General features: G+C 38.2%; 2 protein-coding genes and 1 long non-coding RNA gene across 10 annotated transcripts in view; 2 read left to right on the top strand and 1 right to left on the bottom strand.

The window, feature by feature from the left end:
* Nucleotides 1-3426, top strand: part of LOC133738078 (acyl-coenzyme A thioesterase 2, chloroplastic-like) — a 37324-nt gene extending 33898 nt beyond the window's left edge. Inside the window, exon 3 of one of the 3 annotated variants that reach the window (XR_009859954.1) lies at nt 2100-3426. Coding sequence is in view for 1 of the 3 variants with exons in the window: in XM_062165520.1 (XP_062021504.1) it covers nt 2100-2147 (48 nt within the window). In the remaining 2 variants the exon portion in view is untranslated. The remainder of the gene's footprint in view (nt 1-2099) is intronic. The other 2 variants (XM_062165519.1, XM_062165520.1) reach the window with 2 other exon arrangements.
* A 3504-nt stretch (nt 3427-6930) lies between these two features.
* Nucleotides 6931-13833, top strand: LOC133741539 (uncharacterized). Its single transcript, XM_062169414.1, has 3 exons — nt 6931-12217; nt 12701-13469; nt 13573-13833. The coding sequence occupies exons 1-2, from the start codon at nt 7181-7183 to the stop codon at nt 13463-13465; spliced, it is 5802 nt and encodes a 1933-aa protein (XP_062025398.1). The 5' UTR covers nt 6931-7180; the 3' UTR covers nt 13466-13469; nt 13573-13833.
* A 913-nt stretch (nt 13834-14746) lies between these two features.
* On the bottom strand, nt 14747-24182 carry LOC133741501 (uncharacterized). Of its 6 annotated transcripts, none has more exons than XR_009861964.1 (15): nt 23886-24182; nt 23597-23663; nt 22903-23052; nt 22452-22562; nt 21348-21451; nt 20911-21066; nt 20682-20810; nt 20466-20569; nt 19564-20187; nt 18876-19456; nt 18542-18792; nt 16640-16724; nt 16492-16548; nt 15504-15584; nt 14747-15178 (listed from the first exon to the last, which is right to left on the bottom strand). It is a non-coding gene; the product is annotated as an uncharacterized LOC133741501 (long non-coding RNA). The 6 variants fall into 6 exon arrangements; XR_009861967.1 differs by lacking the exon at nt 14747-15178 and having other exon boundaries at nt 15225-15584; nt 18876-19098; nt 19380-19456; XR_009861962.1 differs by lacking the exon at nt 14747-15178 and having other exon boundaries at nt 15225-15584.
* Between the last annotated feature and the right edge of the window lie 712 nt (nt 24183-24894).

Genomic DNA, 24894 nt, shown 5'->3' with positions numbered 1-24894 from the left:
CTACATCCACCGGCAGAAAAACAGTCTTCCACTATATTTATAATGGGTACACAATCACACCAAGTCTCAAACAGACTTGATGAACAACCAGAAAGAATAAGAAAACAAGGACTCTCTCTTCTCTTCCTATCTCTCTCTTCTTTGCCCTCCCTCACTCTCTAACTCCGAGAATGGAACACACTTTGCTCTGTCTCTGTGATGCAAAACCAAGAGCAGAACCCCTCTTTATATAGCCATAAGGATATCAGCTTTCTTCACCTAATTAGGAAACCTATTCCTATTGGTGGTAGGCAATCATGCCTTCTCTTTCTCTGTAATCAACAAGGATTACAGGTAATCCTACATCAATAAGGATCTTCCTTCCTTATTGGAACTCCATTCATCAGTAGGATCCCAAAACCTACTGGGTAAAAAATTCTCATACTCTAAGACAATTGTCTTAGGTACAAGCCTGCGGTTCGGGTAACCCTTCAGCCCCATTTTCTAAGTGTTCTTGCAGAAACTCTGGGTACTTATCCTTTAAGAAAAGCTTGAGAAGTGGGAGCTTTTTGATATGATAGCGCTCCATAATAGGGCGCCGTCCTCGAGATGGCCGTCTCCTGTCCCCCTGCCGGTGGGGAATCCGCTCCCGGGTCGTCGCTCTGCTAGATCTGATTTAAACGACCAGGTACAGCATCACATTTGACACCTGAGGAAGGTACAACTAACTCATGGGCTGGAAACCCAACACATAGCAACTTCACCAACTCTCTCCTCTCATTTTCTGGAATTGCTAATCTCAGCCCAAATTACATTGAGAGTTTCCACATTACCGAAGACAAATCAAGAATTTTGACAAGTTTCACTTATAATGATTGAACTTTTCTCTGTTGCATTACTAAGGTGTGCATATTTTGAGTGATTTCAACATCACTTGTGTGAGTGAAGGTTCTTGGCAAATAATCTCTATGTGCAGATGCTCGGTCTTTTGGTCACATACTCAAATGCTTTATATTATGGGGTTCAGAGTCTAGAGTTTATGCATTGTGATTGAGTGAATGCATATATTTCAGAACAGAGAGCACTTTCCATTTCTAAATAATGAAACCCTTCTGTAATATTTCTTTGACCCTTGTTTCTTGCTGTAGTTATCATTTGTATTTGAAGTTGATGACTTCTTAATAATACATTGTAGGAAGATCGAATGTCAATGGGTCTCAACCAACAATGCCGGTGATGGATGGGATCCGACTTGACTTGACCAATGGACGGTTCTGTGATGTGTGAGATTGTATGTCAAAAACATGAATTATCCATCTTATAAGGTTCCTTCTGAGTTCTGTATATCGACTTCTCAGAAATTTTATACTTTTCAGTGTTTTTCTTATACTCGCTTGGTTAATGTTGACGAGCTCTCATTTTTGTGATTGAATGAGTATTCAGCCATGTGGGTTTATCTTTTGCTGCATAATTTGTTTCACATTTCTACAAATTCTCGGAATTTAGGCATTTGTTTATTGGTTCCCACTTCGCCTGAGGACGCTGTTAAATAGTTACTGTTTGATAAGACCTCAACCAAGAAAGCTAACTACCCAAAGGGACAGAAGATTGACAGCACAAGTATAGAGAAATTGTCTAATAATTGTGTAGCGAACAAATTCACATGTTTCAAATGCAGTGCAATCTTTGAAGGTGAGTGTTAAGCAACACTGAAAATATAAGAATTAATTTCTTACCTCTGAGTTTGATGGTTCCGGTTCATTTTTACATTTGTGATGAACTGTTGGGATTGAGGATGGCACTATGGTTCATTTAAGCACAGCATGACGGTTTCACTCTTGGTTAGTGGATTAGGGCCATTGGGAAATTGTAAATGTTCCAGTTTGCTCGCCTCCTTATTTATTTTTTGTGCGCATTTGTTCCTGTCAGTTGCTAGGAACAGGAGAACACATTCCTGTACTTTCAAATTACAGATTAGTTAGTTTGCTGGAAAGTCAAATAAGAGAGTTTCATTATCTGTTTTGTAATTTTTCTTCCTCTTATTGCCATCTGACATCATTTGTCGCATGACCAGGTGGATGCTTTAAGTTTTCTGACCTTCTGATCTTGTGCATTGCCAGGAGTCGTTTGTCTTGGGAGCAGTTTGGCGCATTATTGGCAAATGTTAAGGAACTAAACGCCCACTAGCAAAGAAAAGAGATACATGCTCTTTCTCTCTCAGCTCAATTTTGGTGCTATTTTACAGTTGATGTAGTGACTATTACTTGTCTATAAATAGTAGGAACATTTCAGGAGACTCTGTAGAAGGCTAATGAGATATTTGGGACAAAGGAAAAGGACCTATACACTATATTGGAAGGATTGATCAGTCATAACGTCTATAGAAACCTATACCCCAGATGTGAAGGGTTGATAACAGTCCGTTGAACTCATGGCAATTGAAGTCTGTAAATTCAATCCATTTTTCATGTAATTAAACTGCAGTAAGTCAATTCTTTGAATTCCTGTAACTGTACAAGTAGCAACTTTGAGAGAATGTTAGCAAATGACTTGTTCTTCTTCACAATACTTGAGAAGTTGGAATAAGTCATTTGAGGGTAAGAAATTGCTTCCTGTAGGGTTGAGAACTTTCTTCTTTTCAGATCCAAAATTAGAATTGATAACCTTTCAAGTTCATGTTACTTGTTTCATAGTCTAGAAGAGGCATTTTACATCATCAAGGATACTTTTGGCAATTCCCTGGTGGCAAATTGAATCTAACATTTATTTCAACTTAAACTGATAATTCTTTATACATAATTGATAGTAGTTGTATAGTAAAAATGATTCTATTCCTTTATGTTATTGACAGGTAAACAAATCTGATCAATCTCTAAACCATATGTCATCCAAAGTAGCCCCAATTTACAAACTCAAGATTTTCTCATTCTGGCACATCCAATGCGCCATCTGTTGCTCCAAAATTAATATAAGGTTGGAGATGAGAACAGGTACCTGAGCAAATTGTGCTCCTCTCCATGTGAAGCGGTTGGTTAATGCTGTGACCGATTCGACTTAATAAAAGAAAATTTGTTTTGTAGAAGGCTGTGACAATTCTTATTCTTTCAGCCAACTTCATATTTGTAGCTCGTCACTCTAAGACTGGGAAGGCTGCTGCAGTCAATCGGCTCTTACCAGAAACTAACAGAGAACGATTGCTTTTCAAGGAAGCAGAAGCCAGAAATTTGACGTTGAAGGTCTAAAATTCAAAGAAAAGTATGCTACTACTGCAACATTACTCCCTTGCGTAGAGAAAATGGAATTGAGTGATCTATCCGAGTTGAAATATGTGTGGAATCAAAAGAACATTCTGGCATTTCAAAACTTAAAAGAGCTCCAAATTGAGAGCTGTTCCAGATTGAGATATGTGTTCCCATTGTTCATAATTAAAGGTCTAGTGAAACTAGAATTCATGTGTATGCGTTCCCATTCTATAGTATGTGTACGGGGTTCCCATTTCACCAGACCCACATTTTCACTGAAAAGGTATGAACATGGTTAAAGAGTAAATTTTGTACTGCGTACCGCGCCCAATAATAGAAGCCTGGGCCCAGACTTTACTGCTTGACTTGCTTTAGTTGAGTGGTGAAGAGCAGGAGTAGTCTTGGAATGATAAGATCACTGTTGAACATCTCTCTACTCCTGGATCCATAAATTTATGCATTTCTCCTCTCGGATCCACTACTACCATCACCACCACCACCATCACCACCACTACTACTACCACCACCACCACCACCACTACCACTACTACTACCACCACCACTACTACTACTACTACCGGAAAACGGCGATGGGTCCGGGTCGGGTCTGAGGAGAGAGAATGAGGAAAATGGAAAATTTTGGGATTTATGAAAAAATCTCAGAATTTTCCCTATTTATAGAATTTTCCCAAATTTTCAAACGCCCATAACTTTCTCATACAAACTCTGAATTCCTAGTTCTACATGTCCACGAACTTGTATTGACGCGCTCTATGACTTTCGTAAAGGAAGTTTTCAGAGAAACCTAATGTATAAAAAGTCAAACTTCGCGCCCCCCTAAAACCATAATTCATATAATTCGTCCGAAACACTTCCGCTCCATCCACGAACCACGAAACTGTCCAATAACCACAAACTTAATTCCGAAAAATCCTCGAAAAATAAATACGAATTTTGGGGGCATCACAAAATGATCGATCATGTCGAGCAAGATGAAATCAACTCGATGCCCAGCCAGAAAATGATGAGGTGGTATTGCCAAGTGAGATAAGATCATGCCCAGCGAGGTATGTCGAGGTGATCATGTTGAGCGAGATAAGATGCGGAGGTGTTCATGTTGAGCGAGAAACGATGCCGAGGGAGATAATAGCATACCTAAAGAGATAAGAGGCCATACATCACGTACGGGAGGCTGAGAGATCATACAAAGTAGACCATGCATCTTGTACATGAGGGCGAGAGATTATGCAAAGGAGGCTATGCATCACATATGGGAGGCTGAGAGATCATGCAAAGAAGGTTATGAGATCTTAAACTGGAGGTCATGACATCATGTAAAGGAAATCATGCATCACGTACGGGAGGCCGAGATATTATACTAAGTAGGTCATGAATCACGTACGGTAGGCCGAGAGATCATACAAAAGAGCTCATACATCATGTACAGGATACCATGAGATCTCGAACCGGAGGGCGTAAGATTATTCAAAAGAGGGTATACATCATGTATGAGAGGCCGTGAGATCTCGGAAATGAGGCCTTGAGATCAGGCAAAAGAGGCATTGAATCACTTACAGGAAGCCATGAGATCTTGAACAGAAGACAATGAAATCTGAAAAATGGGGCATTGAGATCTCGCAAAGGAGTTCTTGAATCATGTTGAGGTGCTATGGTGTCCTGGAAAGGTGACCAAGAGAGCTTGGAAAGCAACATGACTTCATATACGTGATTCCCACATATGTCGCCACATATTTTTGTCATAACCTGGAGGCTAAACAAGAAGTACAATAGAAGTAGAGAGTGACGCAAGAAGTATAGTGGTTCACCTTGTTCCTGAAGTGAGGCACGTCTAATTTTAATGTTTCACTGTAAAGTGACTAAGTACTTAAAGTAGCCACTATAGTACAAATGGGGGAGATCATGGATCATATCTCATTGAAAGAGGGAGAGGGATCCCTTTTATAAGTATGGGAGCCTCATCTTTCGATGTGGAATGCTAAGTGTGTATACAACTTATCTTGCAGGTTTATAAAGAGCATGGGATGTTGGCCTCCAGGCGAGATATCGGCTGATTCCCACCATGACAAGATAGCTTGGATGTCAGCCTCAGTAATGCATGTTATGAACACGACCAATCATGTTACATGAACTGTCTAAGAAACCATTGTTTATACTTGACGGTGTGTGATATAGGTAGTATGCCTAATAGCATTTTTTTTTAGAGATACCAACTTAGAGAAATCATTTGATTTGCCAACCACAGTAGAGAAACATCAACCGCCGAATCTTTGGAGGATCAATGCACTGAGCATTGATCGAACACGTCCATTCCAGTTTGCATAGTGTTGTCGAATGTTCTCCTATAGATCGGGTTTCCTTTGATTTTTGCTCGAAACCAGATTTTGACTAATAAATTTTCAAGACTTGCACAGTTGAATGTCTTCCTCCAACGTCCATCTACAGTTTGATCTTGGTCTTATATGGCCATATGAGAGTCAAAAAATTTAGGAAGATGAAAGCTATAGGAGGAGGAAGAAAAATTGGCTATGGAACCTCGTAAGATAATTTTTTGGTTGTGGGAGGTGATATAAATTGTAAGTATTAATAGGAATTTTTTTTTTAAATCAAATAAACAACTCATATATAACAACTAGTTTATTGTGCGTCGAACTTACGACATCTCACTGACAAAAAAAAGTCTTATATGACTAAATGATATTAGTATTTAGGAAATTTTTTTACAAATTTAATAATCTATTTTTCTTACCTTTTATAATACCGTTATACATATATATACATCAGATTAATTAAAAACCGTTGGATCTCCCCATTAATTGAAACCAACGGTCAAGATTTAGTGACCGTTGGTTTCAAATTCCCAAAAGTAACCAAACCGTACATTGCACGTGGCTGATTCAGGGCCTTCTTAGAACCCAGTGAGGGGGGCCTCGGCCCGGGAAGGGGAGAGTGGCCGAGTGGTCAAAAGCGACAGACTGTAAATCTGTTGAAGTTTTTGGGGCTCTACATGACAAAGCGTGTGGAACACGCGTACGTGCTATGGGACAAGAAACTGACGCTGACGCGCTAGCCATCTCGCGTCTCTCTCCTGTCCTTCACGCTGATGTCAGCCACGTTGGGCTCAATGCTAGGCTGGAGACCGACTTCTGACTCAATTTAACTGGTCTTTAAGCTTGCCATAAATGACAAGACCGGTCAGAAACGTGACCGCTGTACTTGCTTGATAAAAGCCGGTGCCCAGACTTTACTGTTTTACTTTTGGCCAAAAACAAGACTAGGACTTTACTGCTTTAGTTGACTGGTGAACCGGTGAAGAGCAAGACTAAACTTGGAATGATTAGATCAGTGTTGATCTTCTCTCTTCTCCTGGCTCCCGAATTTCTGCATTTCTCTTCTCTGATCAACAACCAAACAATTTGAACGAGGAAGGTACGCGTTGTAGTTGCCATTTCCAATTGAGTTCCCCGCAAATCTGTTGTCTTTCCTTCTTTTGTTCTAATATTTTGCTGAAGCCTAGTTAGATTTGTTTCCTTTCTTATCTTTGGTCTTGCTTCTTCATCCTACAACCCCACAACGAAAAAAAAAAAAAAAAGTAGGAAAAAAAAAACTACTGCTTTCATTTGTCCACCCTCTATCCCCTTTGCTTCCTAGTTATTGAAATTGTTCTGTGAATCTTTAGTAATACAAGAAAAAAAAAATGCTGGCTTTCGTTTGTAGTTCCTTCCTTTCTTTCTTGGTCCTCGCTTTTGTTGCTTATTGATTTTCATCACTTCAATTGTTTGTGAATCTGAATTCACTCAGTTTCAAAGCACGCACCAGAAGAACAAAAAAAAAAAAAAAAAAATCGTCCTTTCTTCGAGTCCTTGTCTTTTTAGTATTCCTTCGTTTATTCCGTTTGTGGTCCTTCTTAGTCATCATCAAAAGCAAAACAGAGTAGAGAAATGGCAGATATATGTATTTCAGTTGTTGCAAAATTAGCAGAGTACACAGTCGCACCTGTTCTGCGACAGTTTGGTTATCTGATTTACTACAAGAGCAATGTTCAAGATCTCACCGAGAAGGTTACAACTCTGACTGCCAAACGAGATGGGGTACAACTACGTGTGCATGTAGCAAACAGGAAATTGGAGGCTATTCTTCCCGAAGTTCAGGACTGGTTGGACCGAGTAAACCGCACCATACAAGAAAAGGAGAGATGTTTTGGAGAAGGAAGAGTAGCCGAGGCAACAACATGCTGCAGCTCCAATGGGTGGTGTCCAAATCTGAAGGTCCGTCATTCCTTGAGTAGGAAAGCAGCGAAGATGGCTCCAAAGGTAGATGTCCTCCTTACAGAAGGAGATTTCGGGACGATATCATGTCCTGCTTCTGCGCAGAAGATTCATTATCCAGTCATGCAATATTCTGAGGATTCCACTGAGGCACCGGCGAAGCCCCATGAAGGGGCTAGCTCCTCCTCAGGAACATCCGATCCTGCTAAGCCACCTGCACCTATGGATCTCTCTGACCGTCTGAAATATAGGTTGCCTTATACAAAGGATCTCTTGACGGCTCTGCAAGATGACAATATCAGCATGATCGGCATTTCTGGGACAATCAGAGTGATAGATACAGTAACAACTAAAGAGTTCATGAAAAGAATGAAACAGAAAAAGCTCTTTGAAGAGGTTGCGATGGCAGTTGTGTCCCAGGGTCCAGACTTGAAACGAATACAAGGTGAAATTGCAGAAATGCTAGACCTGAAATTGGAGAATGGGAGTTTGGTTGAACGGGCAGAGAGGCTACGTGCTGTTTTACAGGCATCCGATTCTAAGAGGATTCTTGTAATACTGACTGATATCGGTGAAATACCTGATTTGGAAGCAATTGGAATTTCTTGTGTTGATATCAAGAAAAGCTGCAAGATCATGTTGATTTCACAACTATCAAATGTGTTTGGTGAAATGGGGACTCAGAGCAATTTCAAATTGTTATCACAATCCACTCACAGAGCAAGACCTGTTGAGTTTGAATCAAGAATTTCAGTCATCAGAGATGTAATGGATGCTCTGACAGATGATGAATCCAACCCCATTGTAATCTGTGGCATGGGGGGAATTGGCAAAACAACCTTGGTGATGGAAATTGCTGCAAAAGCGAGTGAAGTAGATCTATTTGATGATGTTGCAATTGCAGAGTTTACTCAAGAACCCGACTTGATCAAAATCCAAGGTAAAATTGCTAATGCTCTAGGTCTGGAACTTAAAGCAGAGGATGATAGAGCAGCCAAGTTACGAGAAAGATTATCAATGGGTATCAAAAAGGTCCTTGTAATATTGGACAATGTTTGGGGACAACTAGATCTGTGGGAACTAGGAATTCCAAAAAGTTGCAAACTTCTGGTATCATCACGGAATCAAGATACCTTTAAAGAGATGAAAACCAAAAAGAATTTCCTCATTGGTAGTTTGCTAAAACATGATGCCTGGAGTTTGTTTAAGAAGGTAGCAGGATGTTCCATTGAATCCGATTCCGAGCTGCGTCCTATAGCAGAGCAGGTTCTGGATGAATGTGATGGCTTACCGGTTGCAATTTCTACTGTAGGAAGGGCACTACAAGATGAAAAAATTCCAGTATGGAGAAATGCACTTAGACAACTAAGAGTGGCTTGCCCAAAAGATGTTCCAGGAGTTATAGAGCGTGTGTACGGAAAAATAGAGTTCAGTTATGAATGTCTACCAAGCGAGGAAGCCAAATCATGTTTTTTGCTGTGTTGCATATTTCCAGAAAGTGAAGAGTTTCCAATTGAATTCTTGGTTATGTTTGCGATTGGTCTTGGACTTTTTAAAGACATTGATTCAATATCTGGAGCAAGGGATTACGTAATAACAGTGGTTGAAACACTCAAATGTCGTTCTTTGTTGTTAGACGGCGATGACTATGAGAAAGATTGGTTTAGAATGCATGATGTGGTGCGTGACGTAGCCGTGTATATAGCCTCCAAAGAGTTAGCACAAAAGAAGAGTGATAAGCTTGAAAGGAGATTTATGGCAAGAGGAGGAGTGGAATTGAACGATTGGCTCAAGAGCAGTTCACTGAGAGCCGATATGAGTACTACTGAGCTTTTAGCGTTGGGACCCACAGATGGAATTGAACTGGAGCTGCCATCCACAATTTTCGATGGAATGGAAAATCTCAAGGTTTTAATGATCGGGCGTTCAATCCTCCCATCCCTTTCACTTCTGAAGAATCTTCAAACACTCATTCTAGCGGATTGCCGTCTCAATATTGATGTCATTGGAGAGCTACGGTCACTCATGATACTCTGGTTATATGGATCTGACATCAAACAGTTGCCTGATACATTCAAAAATTTATCTAATCTGAGGTTGTTAAAGTTGACAGGATGTACAGAGCTTAAAGTAATATCACCAGGTGTTATATCGAGTTTATCTCGTCTAGAAGAATTGTACATGGGGAATAGCTTTAACGATTGGGTGGTTGAGAAACTGGGCTCAACAGAAACAATCAATTGGATCTCTCAATTGGAGGTTGATGCCCAACCAGAAGAAGAATCAGACGAATCAGAAGAATCTGAGGTTGATGTCGACATATGGAAGAAACTCAACAGGTTGGCGGTTGAGAAACTAGCCTCAACAACAGAAACAACAACTGATCTGATCGCTCGACTGGAGGATGAGGAAAGAAGTGAACCAGAGGAAGTCGACAACCTTGCAGATCTGTTCGCAGAGTATGTTGAGGATTTAGGAGGAAACTACGACCATCTCACAAGGTGGGCCAACTCTATGGACTGGAGTGTTGGATTACTTGCAGAGCTGCTTTCCTTGTCCAGTTTGACTACTTTAGCAGTGGCTTTACCACCAATTGACATTCTGAGAACCAGTAAGCTATTTCATAAGCTTGAAAGATTTAAGATCTCTATTGGATGGGATGGGCATGAAGACTTGGAGGACTTAGAGGTTAACTACTTGAGAGTTCATGATCTTGAAACAAGCTCTCTTGCGGATACTGGAATCGGTTTGTTGTTAAAGAAAACTAACCAGCTCGAGTTAAAAATGAAGAATTTGACTGACCCTCTCAATGTCTTAGATGTAAACTGCTGTGCAAACTTGGAGTCACTTACCCTCACAGACTGTGATTCTCTGGAATATCTGATTGACATGACTCTTAAGCAAGATACTCCACGAAGCGTCTTTCCTGTCTTGAATTATCTGGAAATCGATGGAGCAAGGAGGCTGAAAGAGATTTTTCATGGTGACCTGCCACTTGGATCGCTTCAGAAACTAGAAAGGCTAACTTTACAGGATTGCCAGTCATTGGAAGCAATTTTTGCCTTGGAAGGATCGGAACATCATGTCAAAGAGATCAACTTCCCTAGTTTGACAAAGTTGAAACTTAAAGGTCTCCCGAGCTTCACTTGCCTGTCAGTGGATGTAAACTGCTATGCAAACTTGGAGTCGCTTACCCTCAAAGACTGTGATTCTCTGGAATATCTGATTGACATGACTCTTAAGCAAGATACTCCACGAAGCATCTTTCCTGTCTTGAATTATCTGGAAATCGATGGAGCAAGAAGGCTGAAAGAGATTTTTCATGGTGACCTGCCACTTGGATCGCTTCAAAAACTAGAAAGGCTAACTTTACAGGATTGCCAGTCATTGGAAGCAATTTTTGCCTTGGAAGGATCGGAACATCATGTCAAAGAGATCAACTTCCCTAGTTTGACAAAGTTGGAACTTAAAGGTCTCCCGAGCTTCACTTGCCTGTCATTGGATGTAAACTGCTATGCAAACTTGGAGTGGCTTACCCTCAAAGACTCTGATTCTCTAGAATATCTGATTGACATGACTTGTAAGCAAGATACTCCACGAAGCGTCTTTCCTGTCTTGAATTATCTGGAAATCGATGGAGCAAGGAGGCTGAAAGAGATTTTTCATGGTGACCTGCCACTTGGATCGCTTCAGAAACTAGAAAGGCTAACTTTACAGGATTGCCAGTCATTGGAAGCAATTTTTGCCTTGGAAGGATCGGAACATCATGTCAAAGAGATCAACTTCCCTAGTTTGACAAAATTGAAACTTAAAGGTCTCCCGAGCTTCACTTGCCTGTCATTGGATGTAAACTGCTGTGCAAACTTGGAGTCACTTACCCTCAAAGACTGTGATTCTTTGGAATATTTGATTGACATGACTCTTAAGCAAGATACTCAACGAAGCGTCTTTCCTGTCTTGAATTATCTGGAAATCGATGGAGTAAGGAGGCTGAAAGAGATTTTTCATGGTGACCTGCCACTTGGATCGCTTCAGAAACTAGAAAGGCTAACTTTACAGGATTGCCAGTCATTGGAAGCAATTTTTGCCTTGGAAGGATCGGAACATCATGTCAAAGAGATCAACTTCCCTAGTTTGACAAAGTTGAAACTTAAAGGTCTCCCGAGCTTCACTTGCCAGTCATTGGATGTAAACTGCTATGCAAACTTGGAGTCGCTTACCCTCAAAGACTGTGATTCTTTGGAATATTTGATTGACATGACTCTTAAGCAAGATACTCAACGAAGCGTCTTTCCTGTCTTGAATTATCTGGAAATCGATGGAGCAAGGAGGCTGAAAGAGATTTTTCATGGTGACCTGCCACTTGGATCGCTTCAGAAACTAGAAAGGCTAACTTTACAGAATCTACCTGCATTGACGACTATTTGGACTATTGGAAGCCAATCTAGATGGTTGGGAGATCTGGCAGTTGTCCGATCCATATCAATACGGGATTGCCAGTCATTGGAAGCAATTTTTGCCTTGGAAGGATCAGGACATCATGTCAAAGAGATCAACTTCCGTAGTTTGACAGACTTGGCACTTGAAGGTCTACCAAGCTTCACTGGAATGAGCAGAAGTACTTGTAAGGGGATGGAAAGGCAACTGGAAGGCAGCAGTCTTCATCCCAATAGTTTGACCGTTGAACATTCACTTTTCTCTGACCCCAAGGTATTTTTCCTTTTAGAAAAGTTGTACTTTGTCACATCTTTGGAAGTAAATTTCCATCTTTTACTTTTTCAAAAATTACTAATTACAATTTGACTATCTACTACTAAGGTTATGTCATTGCTTTTTTTACCAAGGTTGGATGAAAGAAGAATTTGAATAAGCATATATAAAGGCTTAATTGAAGTCCAAAAAGAATAATATCGATATAAAAATGAATATGTGTCAATTTACCTTATTTTAAAGTTTCACACTTGCACAAGTTACCTGGAGAGTATGCTAAAATAAATGGTCACAAAATTCCCTACCCAGCCTCTCAATTGTTTATAGCAAAATAAACCAACCAGCTAGTATTTTATAGGACCCAAAAAAGGAAATTGTTGTTGCTGTGATGTAAAACTATAAGAACAAATGGTTGGACAACGTAAACGAGCAAGTAATTTTTGGGAGATAGTACTATATTAACAGATCTCAATGTATTTGCAGGTTGTCTTTCCCGTCTTGGAATGCCTGACAATTAGCCGTCTGGGCAACTGGAAAGAGATATGGAATAGCCGACTTTCACCCAACTCCTTCTCTGAATTAAGAAGTCTCACTGTCAAGGATTGTGACAAACTATTGCATTTGGTACCAACACAAATGCAAAATAGATTGCAGAGATTGGAGATCATACGGGTAAAGAACTGTTCTTCACTGGAAGAGATTTTTGAAGTCGGAAGATTGACCGTCAATGAAGGGAATGCTTCAATTTCTCAGTCAGACAAAATAGATTCAAATATTTCCCAATCTGATCAAGGGATGCAAATAAATGATATCATGGATTTCAAACAATCTTGTCAAGGCTTTCAAAATTTAACTAATCTAGATGTCAGTTGGTGTCGCAGTTTAAGATACCTACTCACTCCTTCGATTGCCAGAGGTCTTGTCAAGCTCGAACGTCTAGCTATAAGATCTTGCGAGATGATCGAAGCAATAGTCGCAGCAGATGAGGGTGAAGAAACAGAGCATGAAAGCATGCTCCCTCATCTATGTGATTTGAATCTTTGGGGTCTTCCAAATCTTGGAAGCTTTTCGCAAGGCAAATATAACTTTGGTTGGCCACTAGTGCAATGGATCATAATTAACAATTGCAACAAAATGGACAACTTTTGTTCAGGATCCCTCAGCATCCCAAGGGAAGTGAGGATATATGTCTCTAATTCTGGTGAGAATCTTGAGCAGGAGCTGAATGATAGCAAGAAAGAAAGCTGATCAGGTATGCAATTGCAATTCTACTGCTGTACAGTCCTATCATATGTGTTTTGACCGAGCATGAGGATAAATGTGTAATCTGTTTCAATGTGAATCAAATTTTGCAGATCTGGACGCAGTGCATTTCTGCTCGTGGAGAAGTTAATCTAGGAGTGGCTTGGTACAAGTCGGTTGGGATGTTCTTTATGTCTGCCGCATTTTCCGCTCGAGCTCACTTCAGCCTGGGGAGCGGTGGCGACAGACACTTGTTTAATCTAGTTGTCTGATGAGTAGAAAAGATAAGAAAAAAACGACTGTTCTTGTAGTTTGAATCCTTGTGTGTATTTCAGATTTTTTGTAGTCTTCTCTCACCCAAATTATCAGATAAATTATCAGATAATTTGGGTGAGAGAATATTTGTGTGATGATTAAAAAAGAAAAAAAAAAAAAAAGTGTCAGATAATTTGGGTGAGAGAAGAGTGATATTTGTGTGATGATTAAAAATGAAAAAAAGTGTGTTAGTTATCTGTGATTGATATTGAGAGTTTTGGCCCATTCTTGTGATCTTGTCTGTAATTTGGATTTCTTATCTTCTTGTGAATTTGGAAACAACAAGTAGTTGTTTTGTAATCTTGTCCTGCTTCTTTTGTTTTAGTGATTTGGATATTCATTGTGGTGGACATAGCCAAATTCGAGGTGAACTACATAATTATGTGTCTTCTTGTAGTTGTGTTTCATTTGTCTTTCCTTCTTCAATGCGTTTGTGAAATTTACAGGTTAGTTAAAGTAAATGCACATATTCTTGTATGTCTAAATGACTAAATGTATCAAAGTCATGAAATAAAACACCACTGGAAGACGAGGATCTACTATTCAAAGTGTCAATCCTATTGCATTCTCAAAACTTTGAAGTATATTTCGACAACTTCGTGGACATGATTGTGTTATGTCTTATAAAATTAATTATTGTAAGTGCACATACCAGTAAGACAATTTGGTGAAAATTTGGAGGGAACTATGGAAGTACTGAAGTAGCTAATGGAGGAATAATACTGGTAATATGAAACTGCTCAAACATTTATTAACACAAAAATTGCATTTCATAAAAATCCTACTATATGAAGATTTAACTTTTCTTTTTCTTTTCTTGTAATAATATAAGGTAGGCTGCTGTTTGTCGACACCACTCTCAAGTAGAAAATAGGCAAACTTGAGTAGAAAATCTTTACCCCCACACCAATCTTTCTGGTCACAGTTGCTGTGGACAAAATAGTCTTGATATGAATTTGGATAATTGGTATTAGAAGATAATTGGTATCAACCTTGATATGAAAATAGTGGGTAACTAGGCATCAACCCCTGCACGATGTTGCGGGTATGATATATGTTTAACTACAACAATTAGCCAAAATATAAAATCAAACTTAAAAATATGATACTTAAATTTAGCATTTTAGAGATGCTCATTGACGCAATCATTTATCGAAAGAGTATGTGGACTCTTTCCGCATTCTTTCGGTTTTTTCCCAATTTTTCAACAGACAACATTTTAGCCCAGCTACTAATTCACCCTGCCTTGTCAATACTGTTATCTTCAAGGTTCAATGAAATTCACCTTGCCCGTACAATTTCATTTTTAAATCTTTGACAGTAGACCATGTGGAGAAACTTCACTACTAGCTGTGACAGAGACCATGATAGCGGTCATCCACTTCTCCTGTCCATCATCCATTTCTGGTCGGGATTGTAGCCAATGAAGGATACAGAAGTAAGATACGTATGACCGAACTACTGAATATATAGAATAACAGAACTTAGCAATCCAGTTTTTAACTCTTATGATTTGCTAATTCAGGTGATACAATAACAGTGAAAATTTATGGATATGCCTCCACAGAAATCTTTTCAATATGCCAAATTGGAACCCTCTAAGAAGCCAGTTAAAAGGGAGCATATCAGCAATACATTCCACAAAACCAACCGAATCAGAGTCCGAAATCTAGAGATCGTTCGGCTCCAATTTTCAGGTTGGAGTAGGGAAAACAAATGGATCGCTTACCTTTGAGATCAGTTCTCAAGCAGACTCGAGCAATATTTGCAGTCCAAGAGTTGCCATAACAGATGCAAAGACAATGTCACCCTGCGCGAGCAAGCATAATTAGTACAGAATCTGGAGATATACAAAGAACAAAAACAGAGCTGACAAACAGTAATTCATTATGAACAATGTGGACACAACTTTGCATGTCCAACACAATATGTTGATTGTTGCCAGCCAAATGTACTCATTCCTAGTTGCTCAAAACTAAAATATAGTCTTCGCTCAACCAATGCTATCTCTCTATTATCTCATCAACTGTTGTAAGAAAGAATCTAACTATTTTCAAAATCGTTCTAGTTAGCAAAATTGATAATGCCTTACCACTGGTTACAAAGAGCAGGAAATTTGCTACATTTTATATATCTCAATCTTAGCTAGCTGCTTCATTTCATCCCGAAATTTATTCAAAATAGGGCAGATTTAAAAACAATATAAACTTAAAGAAAAAAACATATGTGTTTTAATTGAGAAATTAGAACTCCAAGATGTCCCATGTTATGAGAAACAATGACAGTAAAGGCCTTTTTCAATAACCACTTTCTTTTTTTTTTTGAAAGGTTCAATAACCACTTTGATACACTTAGGTTTGGTTTCTAGAGGCTTTATGTCAAATAATTATAAATACTGGTGAAAAAAGGGTCAAACCCCATGCCTACAAAGTAAAGCACTGTTAATCATTTGCGATGCTCAAATTTATAATGGCACGATTATGTATGCAATAAAGCATAGATCTGTCATCCAATACAAAATTTCGGAGGTATCAAGAACCATCAACTAAGGTTAATATATATCACACCTTAAAGCAGCAAACACCTACTACTATCAAACGCACAATTTCAGTTGATAACACTGATACAAAGTAAATCATTGAGGCGTTCAGCATCCCTCATCTTTTCCAACGTCCAATGATCAAGTAACACCTTATTTTCACGGTTTAAAGTATCACCTCCACTGTAAGTCCCTCAGCCTGGATTGTGGGGAATCCAATAAACCACAAAAAACCCTGTCAATTTTATTTTACGAAGGGACTCAATAATTTTATTCTCAATCTGATATCAAATCAGCCGATGCATATTAATAGAGTAGCGGCGTACCTTTGTTTTTGCATGACTGAAAGATGCTTCAACACCAAATCACAGCATTGATATAAGAAATAATTACAACTACTGCAAATGAAACCTGCAATAAGAACCCTCAGAATCAATACAGGGATTTATTATATCAAACATGCATCACTGCAGCTTTAATTTGATAAACCTTTTAAGAGTTGAGCTAGAACCCAAAGGCCACAGTGAATAAAGACAACAAAACCCAGGAATCTCAATACCTGATTTCTAATCGTAACCAAAAACCAATTCACCAAATACCCATTTTCCCATAATCAAAAGCAATGAATCAGAGATATACAGAAGAGTCGTGGTATACACTTACAAAAAGAAATTTTTTTTTTTTTATCTCACGACCCAAGAGATTTTCAATTAAAAGTTCAAGCTCCAGGCCAAAGATAAAAGATGCACACAAAAATTCATAAAATACAAATGAGTAGCATTGTGTAGCATTGTGGTCTGTGTTTGTAAAAACAATCAGCAGGTTGTGAATGGAGAACGCTATTCAAATAGAACTCATGCAGCTAAAATTGAGACTCTAGAGCTGTTCAAATAGATTAATATACTTGAATTTTGGACCATGAAACAGCAACAGAGAAGTCATGTTTGGTAAGCAGTTATTTTAAGTATAAACATAAACAGAATAAGAGGAACTGGTCACAGGTTCAAGAAAATGCAAAAGGGTCATGGTTATTTGTTATTGGAGTTGTCATAGATTCGAAGTACCATTGCTAATCAAAGTACCTGAAACCAAGACCGCACCCAATAGCTTTGTGCAGAGCTCTGCTATTCATATATATATAGATACACACACACACACATGTATATATAACATGGTAGTAGCAACTGCGCACATGCAAAAGGGGGAAAAATAGAAGAGAGGTTCTGTTCAAAAGTGAAATTAAAAGAGTGGAAGATAAACATAGTTGATAGTTATAGATAAGCAATCAAATTTTGTTTCTTTCTATATCTTTAAGCTTTAGTAGTTTAAGCAAACACGTTCATACTATGTATTGAGCAAACCCTGTACACCATCAGAACTCTGAAGCATTCGCTGAGTTAACTAAACCTACTATTGCTTTAACATCTCCTATAATCTAAACAATAATGGGAAAACTATGTATTATGTATGTCAGAAATGAAAGAAAAACACAATCTGAAGAACAACAAGACTATAAGTTGATGAACCATCATATAATCGGCGCATGTGGGATCTCCCATATATCAAACACATAAGCTTTGAGTCTGGACACACTGAAAAAATCAAATCCATTTTGAAAATAGGCTTTCCTATTACATCAGAAAGAATTTGTCCCACCTCCCCCCCCCCAAATTCTGTTCACTCACATAAAGAGCTATCTTAGGAAATGACTTCTGAAAACACATTCCTAATTTCCTATAATACGACCTAAAATCTAAACAATCTTAACTACTTTCGCATTCACTAACAGACCCCAAAAGCAATCAACAATTTCAATTTCTTTTTGTTTCGAAAATAAGTGGGGGTTCTAGGTAATATATGTCAAACAATACATCTCATTTTAATGATACTCCAGTACACTAAGCCGTGTTCAAGCTATTGCATTTCCAGGATTCCCTTCATAGTATGCATAGAGGAAAATACAATTTTGTTGATATACAATAGGTTTATAGTTACATACTACAACAACTATAAGTGAAAGGATGGAGAATCACATGTCTGTAATTCCATACAATCACAGAATAACATGGAATTGCTGTAGTCTGTAACCATTATAGTTACAGACAACAGCAACTATAAACCCAAATAATTCAAAGGATGGAGAATCTGAGAAAAAGTAAATGGAAAGTATTAGAAGCTATGCTTGAGTAGCATGCCATCAAACTACTGCATGATAGCATATATAATACCTCCAGCGGCTCAATTTCTGTAGCAAAGAAAAGGAACAATCATCTCTGTCTCACCTAAAGAATAACATAAAAGGCATTAAATTGAGTGAGTTAGATTTCAGAAAACACTGGAAATGACAGAATTTAGCAAAAACTGAAACAGATTAAGGAAAATTATTGGTTGCACATTCCTCAGTCAATTTCTTTTGATACTATGCTCATCCTCCCTGAAAATCCATAAGCTTCAAAATGAATAACAATCTCAACAACGCCTGCATTACTCAAACCCAAAATCAGTGACATGCACAGATTGAGAATGACTTTGAAGAAATTCTTTGAAAAAAAGCTACTGTACCTGGGCAAAACGAATACAACCTCTGCGTATGTCGCCCTCTATCAATCACCTCTTCAACTCTCTTTCTGCCAGGCAAACAACGTCTCTCTTTCAGCTCCTGTCTCTTCTGCGCAGCAGAGAAAGGGCGACCCGCCATCGCTCAAAGTAATTAGGTGGTGGCTCAACAGATCAACAGGTGGCAAGGGTAATGAGCAAAATATGGGAAAAGCAGCAGGGCAAATTACTATTCATAAGGAGTTAGAGGTTTAAAATAGGTAACTAGGCAACTCGCCCACTCGATGCTGCGGGGTTATGTTTTTTTTTCCTGAATTCATGTTTATAACCTAATGTGAGATGGTAATTCATTCATAATCTCTTTGAACCTCTCATCAGCCAATATATTCTTAAAATGTCAATGACTTTACATAGCTGAGATCAAATTCTAAAATGCTGTAAAATCAAATCCAAACGTAATACCCTCATATTCCGAATTATCTCATTACAACCATAGTCAGAAAAGGCTACTTGAAGTTTCCCATTGATTTTGCAACACCTGCAACTACCGGAGCAACACCAGTGCGAATTCCTCCACCCATTCTAGCCTGCATGTAATTCAACGTCAAATGCAGAATGGCTAAAATAAGTCTGATAATATCTCAAAGGGGCTAAGGTTGGGAACAAAGAACAAGGGAACATAATTTGAGCTTACCATAATGAATACCACTAGAAAAAGCGTCCGCGCGTTTCTGCGGGTTTGGTTATTTTTTCATGAATTTTATACGTAATAGACTAATAGTTCGACAAAAACAGAAAGTTCTGGTCCAGCTATAGAACACTTGATGAGTACAAAAAGGAAGAGAAATTCAAAGTAACAACAACCAAATACTGGGAGAGAAAATGCAGTTATGTTACGTTGACGAACATATAAAAGATAAAGTTGATCACTTGCAGACTTTTCTGCCTAAGCTTAAAAACTTTATCCAGCAAGGTATTCATTATCTAATTATATTACCAATATGGATTCATTCACTTTCAAGTTGACGTGAATCAAAAGAGCAGTGCCTAATTAATCATATACCTTACAAATAAACTGAGAGAGTTACCTCCTTTGTAGCTCAAGTATATATGTTTCCTTAATCTAACAAAAAATCCCCGCACTTTCACCTACATTACTCTGGTTTTTCTAAACTTCGCAGAGGTGCATGATTGTACGGTTATATTGAGTAACTAATCATCAGCAAGTCTCATATGTTTCTCACCGCCTTCCGTTGGTTGTTAATGACTTTATCCCTCATTGCCATTTTGAATTGAAGCTCAGCATTAGCCATTAACCCTATAAGTAATAAAGCATAATTGTTAGGCCAAAAGAAAATCCATAGCATATATTTGAATCCTAGACATTGTGCTTTTAAAAATGTAGGTTTGGTAAACCAATGCCACTCAGAGGAAAACCATTATTTTTCCTTGCATTTCTAACCAAATATATGTATAACATGTTCACCTATCATCTTGCTTGAGACTTGCAACCTTTTATATTCAATTGAAAGCAATCGCTTCAGATATACCAGGTCAAATATAAGTTTTTTCAGCATTGCTTTAGTATGGACTCACCAATAGCCTGTGTTGGCTAAGAATGCGCAAGTTTTGTTGCCATTGTTACTAATGGCCTCCTCAAGTTGGAGTTGATATCTATGCTTCTCATTTGCTTCAATTTCCTGCAAAAGATGATGTTGGTAATGAGATCGAAAGCCAACAAATGTTGTAACGTTTATGAGTCTTAGTACGAACAGAGATACAACTCAATGGGGGAATAAGTATAGTACTTACCCCTATCAGAGCACCTTGCTGTGTCTATGTTTACAATATCTTTTACAGGAGATGTTTAATTTCATCATCTAGCACTAACTTGTTCAATTGTTTCTTAAGATTCTCAGAAACCTCCTCCATCGCTTCTGCCTTGATAACAATATTAAAGATCAGTAAATAATTCAACTCAAATCAATATAGCTATTAAAGATCAAGCAAACAAATGATAAAAGAGGTTCTGGACAAATACCTCTAGTGTAAGCGAGTGAACTCTCATCAATGATAAAAGCCAATGCTTCAGAGTTCTCATTACTTATCCTCCACCTTCTCCAACGCTTTAGCTTCATGGGTTTCTGAGTTCATTACTATTTGTTTCATTCCTTGTCGAAGCAAATTGCAGGCATATCTGGAAGCAAGATAAAAAAGAAGAAGCATGTGACTACATTTCTAGAAATATTCATATACAGTACAGTACCCTTTGAGTCTCTTTCACCAAATTTTCCAAGCCACCTATAGCTCACTGAGTTTGTTTTTCAATATAATTCCAAGTAAGGTTAAATGATTAGAGTATACACCTCCAATTCTAAACTCACTCTTACTTTCTCACACCCCATAAAAACAAACACAATTTGACAATTTGATTTTCCTAAGATCAAATTCTTGAGAACAAAAATCAAAAGGTCAAACCTTCAAGAACTTCTGTTGGGCGAACATGTGCAATAGCTGTGATAGAAGGCAACACCCTCATCCAAGCATTGTCCCAGCAAGACTCAAAGCAGCCTTTGCACCTTCTGCTTAGACAAAAATCATGAACCAAATCAATAGACAGATAGCAATTAGCAAACCATAACTGCAACAGATAACTCTCCAAATTTATGCATCCATATAATCTCGGCATATGGGCAACCCACACTACCATCATCAGTGAACTCGATAAAACAATAAACTCAATATAGAAGCCAGTGGCTGTTGATGTGGTTATCTTGTAAATTCAAGTATGAAAATACTTTTTAGGGGCAAACCAAATTAATATATGAGTGGTTATCCACTGCTTGTATTCGGTTTTCTAAATTACTCATGATAGAACCCTTTGTTATCGAGTTTCGCTCCATGCAATCCTATGTGGTTATTAGTTCATATCAGATACTAGTAATAAAAGAAATCTGAAGTGCTTCTAGTGTTGGAAGCACTATAATGGCTTGCAAACCCATACAGGGTTCCATGGTTCATGATTTAGGCTTCAAACCCATTTTATTTACCCCATCATCAAGTCTAGTACCACTGACTTCCATGATTCATCAGTCCAAATTCCAAATAAAGGCAACAGCAAGAGAAATAAATAAAGAAAGAAAAGTATTTATAAGATTGAGAGAAACAGTTCAGTTTGGTTGTGAACTGGCTTTTTGCAAGTTAATACAGGCCAAAACAAAAGTCGATGCACAATATTGATAGACCTCCACATGATGATCAGGAAAAAGAAAATCCAGAATTTAAAAACCAGACATACATACATACGTCGATGCACAATATTGACAGACCTCCACATGATGATCAGGAAAAAGAAAATCCAGAATTTAAAAACCACATACATACATACATCATATATATATATATATATATGCCATTTCTTGGTACATCATCTAAATTTTATAAACTCAAAAATTGATGATGAATTAAGGAAAATTATTGAAGTCTCAACTGTGGAGCTGTTTAACTTCATTTAAATACACTTCAACGGTCGGTAGTGTGATCAAGAAATATGTAGTGTTAAATTCTGAAAGGGAACTTAACCTTAATTATCTAGCGCAGCACCAGACCACTCCCGTACTGAAACCCCATCTGCTATTTCTTGCGGTGTACTCAAGGAAACCTTCAGCACATTCATCCCAGGTGCTTTTAATACTGCAAAGTGAATGGCAGGTGGTTCTCAAGTTAAAACAATAACTCCCCAAGTGTTGGTGGCATTGACTACGAACATGACTACTTCTAAGTACACAAAGGATGTGAAAAGCAAGGAAGTACACAAATCCATTTAAACATGAGCACTAAATTCCACAACCAAATAACCATGACGGACAAAGTGATAATCAGTAAACCAGAATTAAGCATAAGTAAATCACAACATCTCCAGCTTAGTTATAAATTTCCGCTGCAGAATGCATAGTTTGGTCTTTGGTGTCTAAAAGAAAAAAATTTATAAGAGAGAGCTTTTATAAGAAGAAAAGAAGATTGATATTCTCACCTAGATAAGAGCTTTTAGTAGGTTCCCAATTCTCTAGGAATGCCTCATTTGGCAGCTGTACCTCAACCAAAGCAAGCTTTGGCTCAACTCTTTGAGCATATGCCCTCCCTTTGTAGTATACTACTAACCATTGTCGATCCCAACGAAAACCTGTACATCCAAAACAGACAGGAAAAATTCTCATCTTAAATATTACCCAATTAGAGATTATAGATATTACTCCCTCCTGGAAAATCAATCTGTATAGATAAAGTTCTGATCATGCCAATAAAATAACCCCACAAACTAATATATTAAAAGAACATTAAAAGATGAATATCATGTAAAACTCAACAAATATAGGGATCATATTGAACTGAGTGGAAAGAATAGATTGATGCTTGATTTAAAGTAATCATGCAAACAATATGGTTCAATAATCTGAATTTGTTCTTCATGAACATTTCTTTCTGGGCCTTAACAAAGCAACAGACTTGCCAGTAGTTTCCATGAATAAAGCTTAAGGACTCAACTGGCTCAAAAGCAATATGAATGAAAGAGAAAAAATAAGAGGAGAAATGGTGAGGTTGGTTATACCAGTAGGAAAATCACAGCTCAATTCTCAAATAACGAAATCAACTAACAAAAAATGAAAATTCGAAGAAATATTTAAAATCAATTACAACTGTATACAATCAAACCCCTGGCAGCTTACCCAACCCAAACTCTCCCCCACCAATTCTTCTCTGCTATTCCATTCTGCAAAATTCACAAACAACCACCTGCATATCAAAAAAAGAAAAGAAAAAAAGGCATCAGAGAACAACCAAATCAGGAATCAAACGAAAAAAAGGCCCCACACTCACTACCCACACCTCCGACCAAAGGATTCAGGCAAGACCAACCGAAATGTAGATTATGTAGGCATGCAAGCAAGAAACTCAAAAAACAAAAACAAAAAAACGAATTGAAAACCAATTACCCAGAGCAAGAAGAAGCAATACCTTTCTTGGCCTTGATAAATTCTCCCTTCCTCCTCTCCGATTTCAGTCCTCTACAGATAACAAAAATTTGACCCCTGGTAAGCTCTTGACCAATTTTTAAACGGTTCTCAGGAAAGACAGGCGAGATTCTCATGGCTTGAACATATTCCTTCCAATTGTTCATTAACTATACAATTTCCCTTCTCTCCAGTGATATATGAAGCAGAATGCTTTCCATTAGCAGTTCCCTATTCCCCCAAAACCCAGCAAATGACCTGTAATCACAACTAAACGCTAATATATCAACAATATTCTTTCATAAACTTCTACATAAAAGCAAAATAGGATGAAGAGAATTGAGATATTTATATATCATACACTCTAACGAGCAACCTCTATCAATTCAAAGAAAATCGAAAGACCGATCGTTGGATGAGTTTATTACAATAAATTATAAGTGTGGTAAAAAATTTAGCCAATTTCACCATATTTTCGAATCCGATCAAATTGGTCAACCGATATGTAGAATATATATGCACTAATGCACATATTCTATATAGAAGTATAAGAACTTCCACACACACACATTTATATATATATATATATAAACACACATATATATGTATATAATATTTTACGGGCTTTTACGGGCCGGGCCTAGCGGGCCTTTGGTGGGCCGGGCCTACGGGTCGGGCCGGGTTTTTGCGGGCTTTTGGCGGGCCGGCCCACTACCCACCGAGGCGGGCTTTTTAACGGGCCGAGCCGGGCTTTTAGCCCTCAGGGCCGGCGGGCCTCCATCGGCCCACTTGATCCGCGGGCTTTTTGATGAGGCCTATCTTGAATTGTGGAACTGTTATAATCCTTCACAAAGTGTTGATAGTTAGTTATATGCTGATTCTCTTATACAATTGGAGACAGAAGCATAGATGGTTCTTACTCACCTATTGGATATATTTATTGACAGGGTGGATATCGGTACTAAAGAGCCACTGATATTGGATGTTCTGATAAATGCATTGACTCAGATAAG

Source organism: Rosa rugosa, chromosome 3 (genome assembly GCF_958449725.1).
Source record: "Rosa rugosa chromosome 3, drRosRugo1.1, whole genome shotgun sequence".
NCBI lineage: Eukaryota > Viridiplantae > Streptophyta > Magnoliopsida > Rosales > Rosaceae > Rosa > Rosa rugosa.
Note: the sequence above shows the minus strand (reverse complement) of the source record. Positions and strands in the feature narration are given on the sequence as shown.

Coding starts and splice junctions, on each gene's coding strand:
- LOC133741539 (XM_062169414.1), top strand. CDS start 7,181: ATGGCAGATATATGTATTTCAGTTGTTGCAAAATTAGCAGAGTACACA. Junction 12,218..12,700: donor CACTTTTCTCTGACCCCAAG/GTATTTTTCCTT, acceptor ATGTATTTGCAG/GTTGTCTTTCCCGTCTTGGA.